This window comes from Bombus affinis, chromosome 2 (genome assembly GCF_024516045.1).
Source record: "Bombus affinis isolate iyBomAffi1 chromosome 2, iyBomAffi1.2, whole genome shotgun sequence".
Lineage (NCBI taxonomy): Eukaryota > Metazoa > Arthropoda > Insecta > Hymenoptera > Apidae > Bombus > Bombus affinis.
The window spans coordinates 11,911,998-11,934,122 of NC_066345.1; the positions used below are offsets into that span (position 1 = coordinate 11,911,998).

The 22,125-nt window shown below is 29.0% G+C and overlaps 5 protein-coding genes across 12 annotated transcripts in view; 2 read left to right on the top strand and 3 right to left on the bottom strand.

The window, feature by feature from the left end:
• The window catches only part of LOC126927684 (uncharacterized), a 38,722-nt gene extending 38,319 nt beyond the window's left edge, over positions 1-403 (bottom strand). For both annotated transcript variants that reach the window (XM_050743725.1, XM_050743752.1), the window contains exon 1: positions 87-403. The gene's annotated coding sequence lies outside the window, so the exon portion shown is untranslated. The remainder of the gene's footprint in view (positions 1-86) is intronic.
• A 1,124-nt stretch (positions 404-1,527) lies between these two features.
• LOC126927718 (beta-catenin-like protein 1) lies at positions 1,528-4,390 on the bottom strand. The gene is made up of 10 exons (XM_050743783.1): positions 4,278-4,390; positions 4,061-4,190; positions 3,554-3,933; positions 3,146-3,477; positions 2,850-3,073; positions 2,550-2,732; positions 2,332-2,479; positions 2,093-2,259; positions 1,849-2,032; positions 1,528-1,783 (listed from the first exon to the last, which is right to left on the bottom strand). Exons 2-10 carry the CDS (start codon positions 4,088-4,090, stop codon positions 1,695-1,697), a joined length of 1,737 nt encoding a protein of 578 aa, XP_050599740.1. The 5' UTR covers positions 4,091-4,190; positions 4,278-4,390; the 3' UTR covers positions 1,528-1,694.
• Positions 4,332-6,497, top strand: LOC126927768 (Golgi SNAP receptor complex member 2). Of its 4 annotated transcripts, none has more exons than XM_050743806.1 (3): positions 4,332-4,461; positions 5,270-5,524; positions 5,690-6,497. In XM_050743806.1, exons 2-3 carry the CDS (start codon positions 5,385-5,387, stop codon positions 6,186-6,188), a joined length of 639 nt encoding a protein of 212 aa, XP_050599763.1. In that variant the 5' UTR covers positions 4,332-4,461; positions 5,270-5,384; the 3' UTR covers positions 6,189-6,497. The 4 variants fall into 4 exon arrangements, with proteins under 4 accessions (XP_050599763.1, XP_050599765.1, XP_050599764.1 ...); XM_050743808.1 differs by lacking the exon at positions 4,332-4,461 and adding an exon at positions 4,506-4,599; XM_050743807.1 differs by lacking the exon at positions 4,332-4,461 and adding an exon at positions 4,580-4,723.
• Positions 6,498-6,637: 140 nt separating this feature from the next.
• Positions 6,638-13,734, top strand: LOC126927670 (uncharacterized). 2 transcript variants are annotated; one of them, XM_050743723.1, is made up of 8 exons: positions 6,638-6,978; positions 8,397-8,649; positions 8,755-9,638; positions 9,710-10,472; positions 10,544-10,931; positions 11,004-11,146; positions 11,257-11,408; positions 11,470-13,734. In XM_050743723.1, the coding sequence occupies exons 2-8, from the start codon at positions 8,572-8,574 to the stop codon at positions 13,685-13,687; spliced, it is 4,626 nt and encodes a 1,541-aa protein (XP_050599680.1). In that variant the 5' UTR covers positions 6,638-6,978; positions 8,397-8,571; the 3' UTR covers positions 13,688-13,734. The 2 variants fall into 2 exon arrangements, with proteins under 2 accessions (XP_050599680.1, XP_050599675.1); XM_050743718.1 differs by having other exon boundaries at positions 10,544-11,146.
• Positions 13,735-13,752: 18 nt separating this feature from the next.
• Positions 13,753-21,665, bottom strand: LOC126927726 (REST corepressor 1). 3 transcript variants are annotated; one of them, XM_050743789.1, is made up of 10 exons: positions 21,404-21,664; positions 20,811-20,879; positions 20,617-20,691; positions 20,329-20,543; positions 20,065-20,247; positions 19,270-19,380; positions 18,666-18,754; positions 18,173-18,347; positions 17,733-18,047; positions 13,753-17,667 (listed from the first exon to the last, which is right to left on the bottom strand). In XM_050743789.1, the coding sequence occupies exons 1-10, from the start codon at positions 21,504-21,506 to the stop codon at positions 17,584-17,586; spliced, it is 1,419 nt and encodes a 472-aa protein (XP_050599746.1). In that variant the 5' UTR covers positions 21,507-21,664; the 3' UTR covers positions 13,753-17,583. The 3 variants fall into 3 exon arrangements, with proteins under 3 accessions (XP_050599746.1, XP_050599748.1, XP_050599741.1); XM_050743784.1 differs by having other exon boundaries at positions 13,808-17,667; positions 19,234-19,380; positions 21,404-21,665; XM_050743791.1 differs by lacking the exon at positions 19,270-19,380 and having other exon boundaries at positions 21,404-21,663.
• Between the last annotated feature and the right edge of the window lie 460 nt (positions 21,666-22,125).

Genomic DNA, 22,125 nt, shown 5'->3' on the forward strand with positions numbered 1-22,125 from the left:
GCACGCTCCGATCCAGAGCACGATACCAATCAATAACATGCACGAATTAATCATAAAACAAGGGATGAAATTGACAGGTGACATACCGTGGTTGTTTCTTCAGAGGAATTGACACTTTCTCGTAACAGTTTTCTTCAAATTCAGTCGGTCGTAATTGCAACACAAATGGGTGCACAAAATTTACCACTCGCATCACGCACGGATATCGTTTTTTCTCGGCATGTCTGCGACAAGTGTCTTCAACTTTATGCGGTGAATTGTAAAACGTGAAAATTAAGAACAGCGAAAACACCGCGAACCGGCTTACACAACCAACAACCGCACCTCTGAAGCTTGCAACAGCAAACTGGCCTGTCTCGTGCAGCAAACTTTCATGTTAGGGCGCAGCACGCGCTCCGATTGGTAGAGAGTTGGGCGGCTAAACCAATCGCGATCGATCGTTCACCGAACGTTGACCCCCTCCTCCCCACTTATACATATCATAACACATATCTATTTGGCAGCACGTTCGAAACAGACAGTTAGATGTGTGAACACTGTAGATTCTGAACATGTGATAGATAGTAAACGTTAAATTCGATTAATTAAATGTCTCTTTTCAGTCTTAATAAGTGCATGTACGACTATAACTGATATAGAACTGAGAAGACACAGTACTATGATTAAGCATACCAATTGTAAGCGCATGCGTCCACGTGGGTCGCCATGGTTACGGTGAGTCTGAGAGAAAACGCGCGCATTCTTTTTTTATTACATTTAATTATAAATTTCACGAAATAAATGTTAAATTTTACCATAAATATAAGTTTGCCACAGAGTATCAAGTACGAAGTACAATTACGTGGTAGATACACGTTTCATTCGTAGTTATGATGTTCGTATTGTATACACCAGGTTATTGACCCGTCATTTTTAATTTTGAGAAATTTAAGTAGAATCTTGTACTTACTTGACAAATGATAAACTCGAAATAGGAAAAGTATTTCTGGTAATGAAATACATCGTCACGATCGTTGAATCGATGAAAGTATTTCACACAGCCACTGTCAACAATGAATTTTTCGTAAAAACCAAATTTTTTTCTACGATAGCAGCTCCTCCACAAACAGCCCGATAATAGAATTTCGCCGTAGTAATTTTGAAAGTTATAAACGGTATCTTCCGATTCGTATGGATGGACAACATCGATTAAATTTGGGATTATCTTGCTCAAAACTGACATGATACAAACAATAACGACTTGTGATCACTGCTTTATTTTCACCCATTTTATTAACGTGCATCTATGATATCGTTACGAAATATTTCATCAATGGGTGAAAAAATTCTTCGGAGAACTAGAATCAATTATAAATTTTGAGTACAAAGCTTTACGCGCTATCGTACAACGTAGTATTATCAATCATGTTGCTTAATATGAATTAAAACAATAAATTTATCGATTAATCGTCGTATAATTTGATATAGTGCTTGCTTCACAACTTACTTGTACACAAAATAAGACTGTGATAAAATATATGACACTCGTTTAATTTTTTACAAACGCTTCTTTTAATTTTTGCATATAAAAATGAATATTTCTAATGATATATTTTACACATGTGATAGATATCCATAGGATTACTACTTCTGGAAAAAATTTACAAAAAGGCAAAAAGCTTAAAGTTTTTAACTCTTTCATTAAAAAGTATACATCAAAATTTATCGATTAATTGCAATATATGTTGTTGCTCTGCTTCTCTCCATTCCGAATCTCCAGCATCGCCAAGATTTCCCGCGTATTCTAAACAAAATAATTAAATTAAAAGCAAATAAAATAATACTAAAATATTATAATAAAAAACATACCTCGCATGATATGCCTTATAGTTTTTAAAGAAGCTCTTCTTTGAGCTAAAATTCGTGTTACTCGTTGTTTAACTGCCGGTGGACAACCGGTACACGCCTCTAATAATACATAATCTACTAATTGTAAAATAAACAATCCACCATCTAATCTTCTCAGGTACGATTCTTCTTCATCTTCATCTTCCTATATCATTGAATATATTATCAAATAAAATATCTTCAAAATTCATATCTTTTTACTAACCTTTGTATTTTTTTCAACTTCCTCCACTTTTTCAAGATATTTGAAATGGAGCTCCATCAATCGATCCACTTTCTCGTAATCATTTTCCGTAAATTTACTCAACAATCTTTGACGTTGTTGGCCTTTACAATTCCTCAGCATACTTGCTATAATTGATACTACATGTTCTACAACAATAACTATTCGTGAAAATATCGTAGACAAACGTAATTAAGAAAAATCTCTCATGGTTTAGTTACCTTCGTGTTCTTCCGCTGTAAGCATTCTCTTCCGATTTTTTGTTGGTGTTTTCATAAATAATGGAAATATTGTTCTCAATCCGAGAATATCAACAAATTTACTACAATTATCTTTTCCATCTGGGCCATTCATGGCGTGATCTAATACCTGAAATATAACATTGTTGTTTATCGATATTAAGAAACAAATTAAATATAAATTTTAACCTGCTACTTACTTTAAGAGAACCATTCCTAGACATTTTTTTTTCTCGCAACATTAAATTCATAAGTTGCAATCCTTCTCCCCTTAAAAACCTATCTCTGTTTACAGTTGCCATTAAACTTGAACATAAAACATTGAATAAATTTTCCATCATTTCTTGCTCCTCAGCTGTTTGAGGATCGTGTCTTTTGTAATACTAAAATTAATAGAAATTATTTTAAAAACAAAATATTATTTTATTATTTTAAAGTTAAAATATAAAAAAAAGAATACAAAAAATATATAGAAAAAGGGAAAATGTAAATAATATTACCGCTAATTGTTGTAATAACACATCAATTCCATCAAGTTCACCAAGAAGTAACCTATTCTCTGGTGTGTTTTGCAAAAGAATAGATAAAAGTTCACTAGCATAAAGCTTATTAGCATCAAATGGTGTTTTTGCTTTGATTCTCCTTAGGAGCCATTGCATTAATCCTTGTTTCCCTGCATCTCCACACAGTTCTGGCCTAAACTCTAAAAGATTCTCAAAAATAGCTGAAAAAAATGTACTGTAATATTTACTTTAATTCCAAAGTACAGTACTCATCAACTTACAATAATAATTACCTAGAGTATTATAAACTCCATCACTTTCTTCCTTTACTGATTCATCCAGTCGCTCTAAATTTTGTACAAGAAGAGCACAAACTTGTTGTTCTAATAAAGCATCAATCAATGTATCAGCACCTTCTTGGCTTTCATGTAAAATATCTACATCTGTTAATTCTTGCAAAAGGTCCACTACACCAACTGCTATATCCGTATTCTCATGAGATAATAATTCAAGCAGTGAAGGTACAGCACCTAATTCCACCATTAAAGGATATAGATCTGGATTTGTTGCAACGACATGAAGTTCTTGGAGAGTTTCATGCAGTTCTACTTCTGATTCCATAAATCTATTAAATTTTAAAATATAATTTCAATCATGTTTTAAGTTTGATCTTTCATGCATAATACTAGAAAATAATATACTTTTCTGGTTGATCAGGGAATTTTACTCTCATTTCTTGGTTCCTAAGAGCCCTTTTTTCAAATAGAAGAACCATTCTCTTTAGTGTTGCTTCATCTAATGCCTCTATTTCTGGAGCCTCAGTTTCTACATATTTTAAAATATCTTGCTTTTCTTTCTCTGTCAGCTGTGGTTCAACAACATCATTTGCTGGTGAAGGTAAAGCAGCTCTGATAGGTGTAGGGGGTTCAATGCTTCTAACTGGAGTCACTTCGATTTCTCTCTGTTGCCTTTGACGTGCATGATATGGAGTTTTAATTACTCTTTTAGGTTTCTTAGCATTTTCCCACTCATCTTCATCATCTTCTTCTCCTGCTACTGGTCGTTTCGGTGTATTTGGTGGCTATACAAAATGAACACAGAATAGCAAATAAAAATAACTTGTATGTACTGCGTGTACTTAGGTTAACATCAAAATTTTAGATAATACAAATTTTCGTATCATAAATAATACTGTTTTACAAACTTACTTTGTACGATAATAATTCACCGATATCCATTTGTAAGAACGATAGATTTCCTTTTAGAAGGTATTACATGCGACAAACACAATTTGGTTATTATTCTCAGCCAATATATATCATGGTCATAAATAACCCACTGTAAATTAAAAAAGGTTGTGTAAACTCTATTATGCAATAAAAATTACACATCCAATAGATTAATTAATCTTTTAATTATATTTACCAACATAAATTTCATTGACTTACAAAAATGTCTTATATACGATTTAAACCTAAAGATGTCAGTAGTTTCCGTTTCATTCAAGCAGACAAGAATTGTTTTATTTTTGATTAAAAAAAAGAAAATTTTAGTTATTTCATAACTTAATAAATAAAAAAATCATCCTGAGCGGGTTTATTTTTTAAAGGTTTTTATTGTATAATCATTTCTTGTGTGGGCGTCTATAATGGTGATATTTACTATGCTTTTATTCTCCCTAGTGTCGCGCTGTATGAATCTGCCATAGAATAAAGATAAAGTGCGCGAGTCATATGTTACCGTATAGGTAGATGTGATATGGGAATAGAAAGAGAATGCTGCATAGAGGGCTTGTCTGTGCTTGTCTAATCAGGCACGCTCATTGACGCCACTCGTTAGCCGGTTTTACACTTCCATATTTACTGTACAACGTACGAAGTACTAATGTGTATGCCTTTTTAGACAAGGACATAAGGGGCTTCTATGCAGCATTCTCTTTCTATTCATATATTTTTTTTCAGCTCACTCACGCACTCTATCTTTATATCTCTATTCTATGGAGTCTGCTTTTTTCTTAATGCTGTACTTTCTTGTTACTAATTCGATCCTATTTTCTATGTTCATGATAACTACTTCCGCATTCATCACGTTGATTGGCGTTGTTATATTATAGCGCATGGCTATTCTGCATGTTATATTTTTTCTGTTTTTTTGCTTAATGGTTTCTTGTTGGAAAGTATATATTAATTCCGTATTCTATTACCGATTTTATCAATGATTTGTATAGTATTAGCATGGTTTTCCGCTCCTTTATTTATATGTGTAATGTATCTTAACACTTTGAGTTTTTTCTTTGGCCTATCTCATATGTGGCCCTCTTCATTTATTTGCTTTTTGAAGTTTGATCTATTATCATTATTCTATCTAAAAGATATTGGAAGTTATCCTCTGATAGATTTTGATAACCACTGTTACAGATATCCCATTTGATGATCTGACAGTAACAGTAGTATTTGTATGTACACGTCATAACTTTCGCACACGGTCCGACACGAATTGTCGAAATACGAATGGAACCATTTATTATTAAGTATGGAAACTCTATATCATCAAACAAACAAACTGGTCCAAGAAACACAACATCTTTTCTCACAACTTGAGAAAAAAACGCCTAACCTGGATGTAAAAGAAATAGAAAACAACATAGAATCAAAAATAAACCTCATCAACAGGTAGTTATTTAAAAAAACTTTTATATTTTTATGTAGGCAATTATGCAAAAAAGTCAAAAATCTATACAAAATTCATAGATACATTTATTTTACTTGCATGTATATATATATTTTATAAAAATATTATGAAATAATAATATACAATTTCATGCTCTTACATTTTAGTAATTGCGAGAAATTAGATGTATTATGCCGTAAAGGCCCTATATCTCAAAGACAGAATGCTAAAATGCGCGTGGATCAACTGAAATATGATAGCCGTCATCTCACAGCTGCTTTAAATTCATGGCGCAACAAAATGATTAGAAAGCAAAGAGAAGAAGCTGAAAGGGAAGCATTGCTGTCTAGGACATTTACCACAAATGATCATGTTGATATTATGATAGATCATAATGTACAACACAATCATAGTTTAAGAAATGCAGTTAGTGGTATGGATGATCTTCTTCAAAGTGGTAGTAGTATTTTGGATAGTTTGAGATCACAAAGAATAACTTTAAAAGGGGCTCATAGGAAATTAATAGATATTGGGAATACATTAGGACTTTCACAAACCACAATGAGACTAATAGAACAGAGAGCAAGACAGGATGGATTTATCCTAGTTGGTGGAATGTTGTTCACATGCTTTGTTATAGTTTTAGTTATAATTTATCTTACATAGAAAATATTACCTTTTACTTTTTAAGTATATAGGATGATGCATTTAACACTATTAATTATTGAAGTATTTTAAACAGAAAATTGTTTTTCGCATTGTATAAAGAAATTTGGTATGTTTTTACTACTATAAGAGATATATAATATATTTGAATTAATAATGTTGAATGCTTCATCCTTCACATATTAAGTTGAATGTTGCATTGTGAACTTGAAATTTGTAATTGTTACTTATTGAATATTAATACACATGTATTTGTATGTGTGTACACAATAAAATAAGAATGACAGAGCTATATGTTAACAGTATAAATGTGGCAATTTAATTCATTCCGGTATCAATGTCGTTAATAGATTTCTAATTTTTTATTGATAGTGTATTACCACTTTTATACGGATTTAGGTAGAAATAAATCTCATTCCTAAAAATCACAAATTAATATATTGGTATTGGCAACACTGATTTCATTTCCATTTAGTAAGTAAGTACATGTGGAAATATTAAATATGGATACCCATGTGCTTTTTTATTTGTAAAATAATTGGATTAAAATTCATTTTTTATCCTAATTTAAACGATAAAGTACTATTTTTTGACTGTACACATTAAGAATAATAAATTATGCTTGCAAAGACTCTTTATTTGTGTTGAATATTTATACTGTTTTACAATAAATTAAAAAATAAGGATTATATATAGCTGTAAAAAGCGAATGTAAATTCGATACAACAAAATTTTATATAATCTTGTGTTGTAGTACTCCATGGTTTATCTTAAGGAAACTAATAAACAGGTTAGTTTTTATTTTCCATTATTAGCATAAAAATAAAGTAATCTCCATTTATATGAAGGTAAAATACATAAATAATACAAATTTTAATTTACTTGTTTTATTTATGTATATATGCCTTTATAATATTAAAAACTTTATAAATTATTTCATAAAATGAAATTTATTGTCCTGAGTAACCTATAACACAGATCACGTTCAATACAATAAATTAAAAAATTGAATCACTAAGCTATATCTCTGAAAGTCGTTTTTAAATTAAAAAATAAAAAAGTTCAATTTTTCCTTATGATTTTTGGAGTATAAATTACACTATAGTGCTATAAGATTATGTAATCATTTTGTTTTATTTTAAGGTTCTTATTTTTAATTTCTGTAAAAATAAGTATTTGTAACACATTTTGAATTTGTAAGTGAAAATTTATTCAATTCCGAAAAAGTTTCAGTTCTATAATATATAATATAGGTAAGTGCAAACTAATTCTTTATGTTGTAACATTGTAATTTCCTTTTTACTAAAAAATACATAAAAATTTATTTAATAAGTTTGTAAAGCTAAAGGAAAGGAATGCATATTAATTTAAAAAAAGAAAGCATAAATGTGTAATATATAATGGGATATACAAATTGGATTATTTTAGGATGTCTTTTCCAAGTAAAGAAGATCGTGCAAAATGTTGGAATCATAGAGATGAATATTGGAAATGTCTTGATGATGGTAAAACAGAAACAGAGTGTAAAAAATTTAGAGATCAATATGAAAAGTTTTGTCCTGCACTATGGGTAAATTTTGTACTTTATTATAATAATTGAAGAATTGTAATATTATGTTTTTCACTTATGAAGTACAATAAGTAACAGTAAAGGAAATAATTTTCCTATATGTAATGCCTGTATCTCTTTTATTAAATCTTCATGTTTATCACTTTTTACTAGGTAAAACACTTTGATCGTAAACGAGAGTATTTGAAATTCAAAGAGCAGCTAGAACAAGGGGGGTATGTTCCTGAAGAACAAAATGCAACATAAAACATAAAACTAATTTAGCAATTGTAATTTATAATTTATTACATTTGAACTAATAGCTATTAAATTGTTTCTAAATTAAGTTTTCTTATTTTTATTACTTATAATAAAACAAATGCAAGTAACAATATTGTCTTCTTATATTGTATGATGATCCTTAATCCATTATATTAAAAGCAGATCATATTTTCTTTCTCAATTATTTTACACATAGAGGCTAATATTATGGCTGCTGAATGATATGCTTATTTACATTTAAACCAATAATTCATTACTTTTTGAATTTTTAAACGTTTTTTTTATGGTTTTGCAGGCATTAATTTTGTTTTCTATTAATTTTTTTATGCTTAAAAAACAAAATTTTAAAGAATGTCATTATTACATATTAATTGCAGGACATGCAGCCTTGATGGAGACAAAACAGACAAATCTGATGCAACTGCACAAACTTCAAAAGCAGTTTTTAATTTTCAAACAACAAATACAAACACGTATGAGTAGGGTACAAAAATATATATAATATACATAATTATTAAATTGAATCTTCTGTTACTAAATTACAATAACAAAATGTGTACAAAAAATATGGAATTGAATTATGTAATCAAAGAGTTACAAACATGTGCAGAAGATACTGCTATTTTCAGAGTTAGTATTTTATGATTCTATTAATGTAAAATTTCATTTAAAAACGATTAATGTCTATTAGATTACTTTACATAAACATAAAGTATTTTGTTGTTGTCTTTTTAGAAACTGATAAGCTTTGCTTCATCATGCAAAGAATCCTGGAATGATGAGCATTTAAAACAATGGCAACCAGTTTATATACACATTATAGGAGCTTTTGCTTCGAATACAGAAATAAAAAGAGAGAGAACCTTGTTGGCTTCCCATACATTTTTTGCTTTATTGTCAATGCAATCTAATTTAGTATTTTTAAAAGAAACTTTTACAAATCTTTTGAGCTCTAAACATAATGAAGTATACATCTTCAATAAAAAGTATAATACTGTTGAATCCGGATTATTTAAACTGATTTGCGCTTATGGGTATTTACAAGTAAATTGCAGTAAAATATATTCTAATGATATTTGTTTTCTCATTTTCGATGTTATATTCGAGCATTGTATAAGATATACTAAACATTCTTATTTTGCATACAAAATATTATACATGTGGTTGCAACGAACCATAAACACAGCTTTTTGGAGTACATATTCGGAAGTAGAGCAGAGACTTGAAGCAATTATCTTTTCAAATTGGTGTAATGCTATCAATGACATAAGTAAGCAAAATTCAGCACTTATTTTTAACATGTACCTGAAAATCATGGAAAACAAATATAATGGATATTTGGAGTATCTGTTTAAGCATTGTGTCAATACAATTTCTTGGCAGAATGAATTAAAATATGATATACTTGCGGAAATTTGCGAAGTTTTGGACAAAATCAAAATTATTACATCTTATGACTTTTTATTTTCTTTATGTACTAGCTTAACAAAATATTATTTGCGTTCTGCTGGTACAAAAGTTTATCTTGCTATTGTAAAAAAATTAAGCGAAAATGAATGGAAAGAAGCCTTTGGACATATAATGAACTACCTCTTTCATCATTGGGAATCGTCAGAGAAGTGAGTTAAACTACCAAACTTTTACAAATAATGGAAAATTCGAATGTCAAAATATGGATATTTAATTTCAGTGAAAATCATAATGCTCTTCAGTTACTCTACAAACATTGGCTTGAACCAGTTATTAAAAAGTACAGAAATCTTTTACCTTATTTATGGAATTTAATCACAGATATAAGAGAACATTTTTTACGTTCACATCTCCAAAAATTGGCTTGTGAAATGCACATTGATCTTCCACAACAAGCAAAGATAGAATGTTATATAAATCATAATAAAGAAATCATAAGATTGAATGGATTTGCCATAAATTGTTATCAAATAACTAGATTATACAATGAAAATAGAGATCAGTTTTTTACAGTACAACATTTTTTATGCCACAATGCAAATAGTACAACAGTGTACATGAGAGATGGGATTGTCAAATATTTTAAAATATTTTATACTAACGTTCTAAAAATGTGTGATAATAATTCAAACAGTATACAAGATGTGTATTACATTACACATTGGTTACATGAATTCTTTTTGGATTGTTTTGAAATTGGTTCTTGTTATCAAAGAAAAATTCTAGGCTTAAATTTATATAGAGCCATACTTTCATTTACCAATGGCTTTGTCACAAATAAGTCCAATGTCGAAAATGTTTTGTGCATTTCATTGCTGGAAAAACATTTAATAATAACTGGAAACTGGAAATTCACAAATAGAAGGAGTTTATTTATCTTATTAAGACTTGTATTAGATTCTGCACTTGATGTCAAGCAATTAGCTGCTTCTATTATTCTTAATTATTTCAATAAAGATATTTTGTCTCATGTAGAAAAGCAGGTAAGAAATTATTCACCTTTTTCTGAACAGTTGGTTTTTCATTATAAAAAAAAAGGACATTATTAATTTAGATATTATTTCACACGGCATTGAAAAATTGTAATTCTTCTAAATTCTATGAAATTGAAAGTGGTGCGGCTCTTATGTCAATTTTAGTAAAATGGTTGCCTTTGAATATTTTACAAGATCATAAGGATTATAATGATCAGTTTAAATATTCGGATTTCTTGTTTAATGAAGCTACGAATCAGTTAATACAAATGAAAGAAGATGTACTAAGGGCAATTGTTCAAAATAAACCATTTTATGGCGTGATGACTGCTTTATTAAATATTGCTTTTCAAAATGGTCAAGAAAGTTCTAATATATCTTCAGAATTTATTGAAAAAATATTGTATCTATTGGAAGATGCTACAGATTTTTTTCTATATATATTTTCTTCAAAATCCAAAAATACAGGTATATTTTATTCAATTTCATTGAAGTCTAAAATATATCTTGCCTTAGATGAAATTGTAACTGAATTTGTAGAATATTCATCGTCGTTCGCAGAAATGGGATTAGCGATTAATGAAGCTATTAAAAACAGTAAGATAGACAACATCAATTTCGATGATTTAAGTTTAACTCCTGCACATCAGGTACTCATCTCTTGCATTTGGATGTCTTTAAAGGTAAAAGTTTTAACCTTTATTGTTTAATTTTAATAATCTTTATTTTAATCTCTTAAATTTTAATCTCTTTGTAAACAAAAGTAAGATAATAAAGCATATTTTCTATGTAGGTCTCCTGTGAAATAGCTTGTGAAATAGGTACATTAATGTATTCCGACGATACAGTTAAACGTTCCGCAAATGTTATCATTACTGTATTACTCAGATGTAGACACAAAGGTGTAGTGGAAGCAGCGGGTGCGGCAATTGGACAATTAACGAGGTATAATTCATATTGATAGGATAATAGGAAAATTAAATATCTAGCGACTATGTCATTTCAGATGTTTGTGCAAAGAAGCTAAGTATTTTAATTTGCCAAAAACACATATATTGCGTATATTAGAAAATAATTCTATGGATTCTTTAAACATTACCAGAAGAGGTGCTGGATTATCAATTATGTTTCATAGAATTGTCGTTAGCGATAATCGACCAGATAGACCTCTTTTGCATTTTGCAATACAAAAATTATTAGACCTGTTGGACGATGTTTCTGATGAGAATTTAAAGAGCATAGAATTTCAACACGATTCTCCATGGGCAAGACGTTTATATTTTCTACGGGCTTTAGTAGCTGATAAAGAAATAAACGCACAGTTAACTCCATACATGGAAAGAATTTCACTAACTTGTTTTAAATATTTGGAATCAGAAATATGGACTATCAGAAATGCAAGTCTACAATTATTTGGTTCAATAGTTCCAAGATTAATAGGCCAAAGTTATGGGGATACCTTAGATTTTGGAAATGGTTATTCCATTAATCATTTTGTTACACATTACCCACTACTTGCTGACTATGCCATGAAAGAATTACATAGGTTTTCATTTACCTTTACAAGGTTCTCTACTGATTTATATTTACATTCGAATATCGTTCATATTCTTATACTCCTTTCGAAATTTTCATGTAGTGCTTGCAACTTAATTGATTATTCCTCGCAAAACTATGTATCAAAAGTAAAATACTTACTTTGTATGCTGATTGGAAATCCTATTTTCTATGTTAGATTCTTAGCTGCAAAAGCTTATGCAGCATTAACAGACTTTTTACAAATTCAACTCGAGCTTCAGAAATTAAAGTGCGATATTTCTTCATGTCAGAGTGTTAATTTAATCCATGGTTATTTTTTAACTATGAAATTTCTCAAAGAAAAATTATCCGTTGAAATTGAAAGTATAAATGTGTGTTCGAATGTTAAGCGATACGCTGATCGTGGATTAGAAAAATCTCCAGAATGGCTGCGATTTCGAAAAATATTACGAATTTGGAGTAATATGTCGAAAGGAGAATGTAGCTCACAAATATGTTACATGATTGAAACGCTATTTTTACAACTAAAAGAATTTATTTCCGATGAGATATCTGAAGAAGACATATTTATTTTTAACGGAAACAGATTTTTACTCTCTTCTGAGAAAATAAAACCAGGATTTTTCCAATTTGTAGACCTTTCTACAAAGTTATATGCTGACTATATAAACCGTACTAATAACGTTAATATTGATATTTTGCATAAAATTTTGTACTCCCCTTGTATCGATCAAAGTATTTCTTTTTTAAATTATGTGTCATATAACATCCCAATTTTGGAAATTTTACTCAAACGTGTATTGCTGAATGAATATGGATGTAATGAACTACTTTTAAATGCAATGATAAATTACATTTTGAAAACTTTGAAACATTGGCCGCTATTAGATATAAATGAATTAGATATTACGAAAATAGTAGAAATTTCGTTTATTGAAAAATTAGAAACTGTAAGATATTATAATTTATGGAGTTTAAAATGCATATTGATAATTTTTTCTCGAAACGAGGCAATGATAGACGAGGTACTATCCTATACACTCAAATTAAGTGTTCATGAAGAAGAACACATGAGACGAATCGCAGTTGAACTTATGCAATTCTTAGTTCATCGATTTGCAGAATTAACAAGCAAAACTAAATTAAGTATTTTACATTGCTGTTTAATTCTACTGAAAGATGAAATTACAGAGATACGCGAAATTATTGCGGAAAATTTAAGGGCGCATGTTCTACAGACAATTAATACTGAATATAATGCTTTAGGGCATGATGAACTTATATATCAAAGACTATTATCCGAAGTAATGCTCGAAAAATTAAATTTTCCTACGGATAACGATATGAATCTATTTTTCGTAAAATTGTTCACACACAGTATTAAGTATTTTGATAGTAACACGGCTATTGAAAATCCTTTCTACCATGATGATAATCCTTTTTATAGAGAAGAGTCGAAGTTTCTAAATCTTTGTTTCTATTACATGAAACGAAAGGAGCACAGCCATGATAATTACTCTACAAAAGATAGTACGATAGAATGCGATAATGAAACGCATGAATTCAAATATCAACTGCAACGAGAATGTTATTTCGATGATATGAATTTAGAAACTATTTTAAATACTAAGTATGTAAATTATTTATTAATGAAACAAAAAATTGTAATACAGAATTATAGCTAATAATAATATGTAATGTACAATTTTAATGAATAAACGATAAGCAGTAACGGAGTACTCTTTATAACTAGATACTTATAATTTTTTTATTAAGGTGTCTCGAAATAAATGCTTTTTAGCCTATCAAAGTACACAAGAAATATTTAATATGTAGTTCTGAATAAATACATCTGTACATTTTACGGACATATGAATGTGTATACATTCACGAAGCTTGTAACTTTATATTTACATTATGCTACATTAATTGCCTTAAAATATTAGAAAATTTTGAACGATCATAGAATATATGTATATTACATACTGTGTAATTTTCATCCTTTAATATGTCCCGTTGTTCATACTTTATCGTATCTACAATTAACACCCTTACACAACGTTATCAAATATAATAAATTTATCGTAATATTGTTCAAAATACATAATATTTCTAATCGTTAAACTAAAATTTTGTTGTCCGTGCAAGTTAAAAGTATTGTATAACGTCAATGTGCTTCATGAATTATCAGAACAATCTTACGCAAACATTCTAATAATTGGCAATATATATCGTATATATAAAATTACAAAAATTCAATTTCAAAAGTATATCTGGACATCAAGCAAGTTCATTCGTTTGAATCTGACAGCCCATCATCTTTTGTTTAAATGCATTCGTAATTAAAGAAGTATTGAAGAAAGAAGTTCCTTTAGCACGAAAAGAGAACATCCACATAGCAAAATATTTGAATGTGACTTCCTTCTTCAATCTTAAACTATGAAAGCTTATATTTAATAATATATTTGAACACTGCGCCATGCTTTCGTGTGTGAAAGAATTGCACGTACTAAAAATATAAAAACGATCAGAACATAACAGATTATTTTTCATTGAATATTTTTGAAAGTTAACTTTTCCTTGCTTATTATACAAATAAATTCAAATGCTTTTCTATGTAGGTACTATACATTAAAAGTTTTAATGTTTTACAATCATTACATTATGCTTGAATGGAGTATTGTATTTAAAAAAGGACAGAAGATTTCAAATAATTTTCTATTTACTTCTAATCGTATTATATACTTTTTCATTTGAGTTTTGCGAGCTATTTGTTTGACGAGATAGTCTTCTTTGTCGGCTATTTCATCCGCTTTCGTGATATGTCGCTAACGATTACAGTAAATTTCTTTGGTGATCATTTCTATTTACATCCATGTTATATAATAATTTCTACGGTGTACCTAATCTCATAATCATTTTCAAGAATACCATCTTTTGTTAAAGAAATCGTGCACACACGCTTGCGAGTGTTTTTTTTTTTTTTACTAACCGTTTGAGTCCCAAGCAGCGTGATCGTGCTGTTTAGATTTTGTGTCGAAAAGTTCTAGTACATTTGAACGTTACGGACGACTGACGGTATTTTGTATTTCATCGTTATCTTCTCAATAATTTTTATTAAACAAAACTTGAAATACTTATAAACTAATAGTATGCATATATAATTTCATAAAAATATAATATTATATAATATTATTTAATAATAATTATATAATATTTCATAAAAATAACAAATATGACGAGCGCTATTGCGCCGCTTATTTCTCTTCGCAATTGATTAAGACAAGCGCTAAATCACTGTTCGGGATTTTTCGACCCTATTTTTTCAAAGACCCCTGAGACTCAAACGGTTAACATTAAGTAGTAGACTCTACCCTAGACAAACATTAAACTAACGGTCTTATTGCTATTGCTATTAATAATAAATGTGGATGTACACATGAAACTATAAGCAAAGTTACAGGTATATGATGTTTAAATGTTCTTTCGCAAAACAGTAAAAAATCATTGGAAGTAAGTTTATCTTGAGAATGATGTCTAATAATAATTATTTCTACCAAACTAAATTTATATCTTTTACAATTATTATTAAAACCTAGAAAATTGACGACATAATTTCTTCTAAGATAGGATTGTGTATACTGATTAATATACATACACTTATTTGTTCGAATATTTAACATTACACAAGCATTTCGGGAAATTTATAAAAAACATCTTTTTTGTATAAAGATTTTGTCGAATTAAAATTATTCAATATAATTTTTTATTATACAAGTAAAATGCTCCCTTTTTATAGGAGTACAAAATCTTGTGCTTTTAAATATAGAAGCACCATCATTTTGAAGTATGGGCGATTTTAGTATACACATAATTTTGCATAATACAATAGAAATATCAGGAACCATTATTTTTTTCTTTTTGTTTTTTATACACATGGATTGAGTATGCAGCAGCAAGCCATAAAAATATATTCTTTTCAATTTGATATATTCGATTTTCATTCTCTCAAGTTTGTTATTCTATAAAACTAATAAAAAAATTTCTATTGTGATGTATTTTAATAAAATATTAAATTTTTTTTTGTTAAAATGTGAATGAAATTGTATTATTTCCTTGAGCATTATTCTTTTAATAATATATCATTCAACGCGATCATTGATTTCATTTTTAAGTAAAATAACTTGGCAATGATTGCATTAAATTTTTGCTAGTACCTTCACAAATGATGTGAATCATAATATACGTGCGAATGATTTGAACAGTATGAAATTGTTACAGTTTCAAGTATTCATAATCAATTATATGAAAAATTTAAAAGTTGGAAGAATTTCTCTTGTTCTCCAAATTTTTGTTTACTCTAATAAAGAATGGAAGATTGTCTAATTCTCGCTAAATTTCAATGTTATACTTTGAATACATATTATATAAACAGGAAGCAGTGGGAAAGAAGAGAAATATCTTCTCAATTTTTAAAGTTGAATTTTTTAAAATTTTACTGTTCTTTCCTTCATTTTCATACGCCCAAAAATGTATAGGCACAAGACAAGAATTCTTTTTCGATTTATGTAATTACGAAATAATCATGAAAACTGTTTAAGAACATTTTACATAAATGGAATATAAATAAGTGACTGCTCTCTATATTTTTTTCTTATCTATATATTCTTTTTACTCTAAGTTTCGTAACATAGATCATGTAAATTTCTTATAAACACTTTATAAAAAATTAAATATACATGACATAAGTCGACATAAAGTGCATGCAAAACTTGAAATTAATACAAACACAGCTTCATTGTAGCGACAAATCGTTAGAATAACATCTAGTTAATATTTGAACATAAATAAAAAATCGTTGAAGACCGTTGATTATCTGCATACAAAATCGAAGTTATTGAATCATACCTGACTTTCTGAACATTGTAAACTATAGCATTTTTTCAATATTTTTACAGTTGTATCAATCTTTCATTCATTTATTAATCTTTGAATTTTTCTTCATTTAAAATGAATAATTTTGTTTTTTAAATTACTTTCATTTAAAATGGGACTTCGATATCCCTTATGTATATCTACAAATATTATATGCTACACAATACAGTTGATTTATTCGAAAGAAACTTATTATGCATCCATGATTATGTACAATGGATGTTGCAGACATACTTATTATTTGCACTTGGATGTATTCATCTTTAATCTAATTTATCTATGCTTAGAATTAGACATTAGATGTCTTTAATAGAATTACGTTTCTTCCATATTGCTTAATAAAATCCATATTAGATATATGCAAAATTAAGTTTAGCTAAATAAATTCACATATTTTTGTTCCTATTAATTTATTCCTATTCCTTTCTATGAATTATTGATTCACGCATAAGTTCAATGAAAACTGTTGCTTGTACTTGATGTTTCTAATGCAGTATTGCATTAGTATTGCGTAACGTAGTAAAATTAAAAATAAAACTTGCAAACTGTATTATGAACAAATACCTCTTACAGAATATTATCGATGATCAAAGTGCCTATGATTATTCTTTTCACGTTTGCCGGTATTCAAAAGTATAGTCATTTGTTATTTAGCAGTTTGTCCAAGACCTACGGATGATTTCGTCTTTTGAGATGACTCAGCTGTTTCATTAGGCTGATCCACATCCATCTGAAACATTGATATCCAATAATATCTATTAATAACGTAAGCAGAATAAGTTGTAAATATTTTACCTTTTCTTCTTTTTCATCGTCAATTAATATCGGACCGTTTTCAGCTTCATATTCTTTCAAGACAGCATCTAAATTATACCTTCGTCGATAATTTACAAAGAATGACCGCAAATGAGCTTCCGTTTTGGTTCCGATTACATCAGCAATCGCAGAAAAATCTTTCCCATATTTTCGGACACCTTGTACGGCCAAGAGCAATTCGTCATTTGTCCAACGAGCATTTATACGGCTGGATACTTCCGGTGGTCGTAAATCATCAATACCATCAGTTGTTTTACGTTTCAATGCGCTTACTTGCTGTTTGTTTGATTGTATCTGTGTATTAAAATTGAAAATTTTATTCAGCTAACTCAAATTTTCTTAATCGAGCAATAAATTATATAGATTTTCTATATAAAAATGTATCCACACGTTCCATATTATTTTATTGTGAAACGTACTTGGCGTTTTAGGCTAACAATTTCGGTGTCAATCGCTTGTAAGCTGTTGTTTGCTTGATTGGGTTGACCAGCCAATGCTGCTAAATCATCGTGATTAACAACGAGACCGCGAGGTGGTTTTCTTTTATTTGTTCGACCTGGCATGGAACTTAATGGTCTTGCTACACCAGTTCGCCTAAATCATTTAAATAAATTTGTAATGTATACTTCTAATATTTTCTTATCAGTGATATATCTGATCTACAATTACTTTGTTTTTGAAACTTCCTTTAAAATTAACTAACATAAATAAGAATGCTCATGCATTCTTATGAAAGTATATTTTAAAAAGTTTTGTGATACATGTATTATTACTTTACTCATTAAATATATAAAATTAATTTCCTATAATTCTTTAATTCATGATGAAATATGTGCATGAACATTCTAATTTTAAGAAAAGTTCTAATAGTTTCTCAATTATTGAAATTTTATTTAACTTGCGCTCACTGACCTCCAGTGCAGATAGCAGCTGTGACACGCATGTCCTTTCGGCGTCGCACGAACACTATGACAAGCAACGCCACAGTTGCTACACGAGCCCTACAACACATAATACCCTTTTAAAATATATTCTGACAATCCCCCCACCCTTTCCATCCGTTAATATTTATCTAACATGTAACTAAACTAATCTTTAGAAATTTTTTATTACGAAAAGAATGAAATATATACATGAGAGTATTTAAAATTCTATCTAGAAACGTTAATTCGGCCCGCCATAAAAAATTAGAAGCTCCGAACATTTTATAGTTTTATTATTTTAGTCAAACTTTTAAGTAATAAAAAGCCAATAATTTCTTTCGAATTAATAAGTTCATGAGATATTTAGATCTCCCTTGTATTAGATAATTTTTGGGCTTCAACATTTTTTCCTCAGTAAGGTTTCAGCCTATCAATTCTACTATATAGATTACTTTCGCAAAATTTTGTTCTTTTTGATAAAGAAAAAAAAAAGATGTAGGGCAGAGAAATAATAAATACGGGACGGTAAAAATAATAGCAAAATATAATAAGCATACTATGCTATGCAACAGGGTAAGGTTTAGGCTGAGTACCTGAACCTGAGGGGCGTTTTCCGAGTCGGATGGGGCTTTGGCGTCAGTGCCTTGGCTTCCTGGCACAGCTTGGTTCTTTCCACGACGTATTCCGCGGTGGATCGTCCATTTCTAGAACGTTCCACATTTACGTTCATACACGATGCAACGATAATTTAACTAGCTTTAGTCTTGTATTACTGATGCTATATAGATTTTTTTAATAGTTCAGAAAATTATTAAGATACGAAAAATAGAAGTTTAACATTAATGTATCTAAGTTGCATTTTTTATATTATATTAGTTCATTCCATATTCGTCTCTTAATTCCATAGTTCTGATAATTTTTACCAATTGTAGATCAGTGTTTTTATCATTTTCGTATTATTCACCGCATGGAATACGTTACCGTGTGGATACATTTTTTAGACGCATATTACTGCATATTAGATATGTACGATTTCGAGCCAGTGCCATGGCATTAAAATGCAGCAAGAGGAGAACATTACCACACGCAATAGCACAAACGTTAATTTACTTAACATAACTTGATAAAAAAAATAGCAAAATTAAAATGGTAATAAAAAGCTCTAACTTTATTTGTAAAAAAAGTTAACAAGCAAAGAAAATAAATTTGTTATTCTAATTAATAAAACAATTTTATATTTGTAATTACTAAAATATTTAAAAACTGATATTTTATGATAGTTTATAATATGAAATATTATTCTAGATAGAAAGAGAGAGAGAAAATTTATTCTTTTTCATGGACATCAAGTGCATGCATTTGTTAAATATCTGAAAAATATGTCTTACTTTTTCTTCTGATTCACTGTCTGTATTCGAACCTAATTCACTCCCATTTTCACTACCATTTTCTCCTTCTTTCCCACCACTCGTTAGTTTCCTTGCTTGTCTATCCATTAGTGATGTTCTAGTCCGTGTCTTTTTCCAGCTATAATAATATTTAACAAGGCTGGCAATAGATTTATCTGGTAACTGTAAATGTAAGACAAAAAAATTAATAACTTTTTATATAATTCTTGTATTTTTTAATTTTTAATTCAGGAAAGATTCTACCATTTGACGAATTCGATGGAAGCTTTTCCCATGAAACTGAAATGCTTGTTCAAAAAGAACTTTGTCCTCTACTGTCCATTCATCAGGAAATGGTGTAAAATTAGCTAAATCTAATACAGCACGCTCTAAATTATGTTTGTGCCAAAATAACATTCCTAATGCTTGTTCTCCATTATAGCCATACTTTTCCTTTGCTAATATGATATATTCATCCACTATAAAGAAAAAAGAAATTTGTATGATATATGTATTATAAAAAATCAAATAAATAAAATAGTTGATATTTACATTTTTGATCAGGTATATCAGTAGTAGGAGACCATACCAACAATGCTCTATCAGGACATTGATCTAATCGTCGTTCTAAAATATAAAATCTATAATTATGAAAGTAAAAATATGAACTTGAAAGAAATTTTTTTTAAATTACAATGTATATGCAAAAAGAACCTGAAATTAATAATTCTGTTTAAATAACATACCACTGATTGGAACAAATTCTGGAACAATAACTTGATAATCCCTCCCAACACGGATTTTCTCTGCTGGAACTTAGAGAAATTATAATTTTTTAAAAATGTAAAAATTTCAAATTAATGGAAAAATATAAATGAACTTATTGTATGGTTTATTAAGACATGAAGTTCCAAAAATGTCTTTTCTATTCATATTTTATTAATACACATACAGTAATATCTACAAATTATTTTAATATACAATTACATATATAAAGACTCAATTATACTTCATTTAGTTCGATTAAAAAAAATAATATATTATTACGATATATAGAAATAAAAGTTCAATAATACTGAAAAAGAGAATTAAAATTGTTTCATAGAGATATTCATAGGAATTGGCTGAAAATGGGAGAAGCTTAAAAAGAGGAAAAGTGGGGCGCGCTGTTTGAAGATCCTTACGGATTTTCGCGTTCGATCAATATAAAAGTATGCAAACTTCCAAAGGAGAATATATTCTTAGAGTTATTGCATATTTATGATATATCGATTGAAATAAGGATTAAGAAGATCACACTAATTATAATACTAATTGAAGTGCAATATGAAATTAGTACCTCCGTCTTCTTCGCTCGAGGATTCCGTCTGTCCATTAGGGCTGGGGCCCCTCGATCTGCGCCCATTTCTAACATTTTCTGAGTTCCTCTCCGCTAGAACCATCCTTCAACTTTTCTTCGATTTACTTTGTATCAAATTATTATCCTAGCAAAGAGATTTTTGTACGGAAAATCAGCAAAACCTGCGATGCAGGCGATAGCTTGAAACTACACCGTGTTTGATAGAGTTCGACTCACGTTTCGTGCGACCGTAGCGAAAGTAAAATGGCTGCTTATTGAAAGTGATCCGATTGGTTAACGATTTACTAAGTAAAGATGGCAACGTATATTTTCGATGTATTTCGAAATGAATCGTATTTAAAAAAAAAAACGAATATTTACAATAATTTTTTTATAATTATGATACAAGTATTTACAATTGAACTTATACATTACTTAAGCAAAACAATTTTATTTATATATGCAAAAATAATAAAACATTCGATTCTTAACACAATTACATTACTTATATGTTAAAATACATAACGTTTTGAATCAATTTAGAAAAATCTATTTATTTTCACAAAATGAACAATTATAATTGTTAAATATTGTTATATTGTACAAAATATATCAGTATCATTATTTTATCGAATGAATAAAGACATACATATTAATTTCAATAATTTATCCTATAACTATATTTGGAATACGCCAGCTAAAACCCTAAACAAATGATACTG

Bases quoted from the DNA above. Each gene is read 5' to 3' on its own strand.
- LOC126927718 (XM_050743783.1), bottom strand. From the start codon at position 4,090: ATGGATATCGGTGAATTATTATCGTACAAA. The intron at 2,480-2,549 runs GTAAGTAGCAGG...GTTATATTTCAG, and splicing joins CTAGGAATGGTTCTCTTAAA to GTATTAGATCACGCCATGAA. The intron at 1,784-1,848 runs GTATGTTTTTTA...TATTTTGTTTAG, and splicing joins TATAAGGCATATCATGCGAG to AATACGCGGGAAATCTTGGC.
- LOC126927768 (XM_050743806.1), top strand. From the start codon at position 5,385: ATGGAAACTCTATATCATCAAACAAACAAACTGGTCCAAGAAACACAA. The intron at 5,525-5,689 runs GTAGTTATTTAA...CTTACATTTTAG, and splicing joins AAAATAAACCTCATCAACAG to TAATTGCGAGAAATTAGATG.
- LOC126927670 (XM_050743718.1), top strand. From the start codon at position 8,572: ATGTGTACAAAAAATATGGAATTGAATTATGTAATCAAAGAGTTACAA. The intron at 9,639-9,709 runs GTGAGTTAAACT...ATTTAATTTCAG, and splicing joins CATTGGGAATCGTCAGAGAA to TGAAAATCATAATGCTCTTC. The intron at 11,147-11,256 runs GTAAAAGTTTTA...TTTTCTATGTAG, and splicing joins GCATTTGGATGTCTTTAAAG to GTCTCCTGTGAAATAGCTTG.
- LOC126927726 (XM_050743784.1), bottom strand. From the start codon at position 21,506: ATGGTTCTAGCGGAGAGGAACTCAGAAAATGTTAGAAATGGGCGCAGA. The intron at 19,381-20,064 runs GTAAGACATATT...GGAACGTTCTAG, and splicing joins ACAGTGAATCAGAAGAAAAA to AAATGGACGATCCACCGCGG. The intron at 18,755-19,233 runs GTATGCTTATTA...TATGTGTTGTAG, and splicing joins TTACCCTGTTGCATAGCATA to GGCTCGTGTAGCAACTGTGG.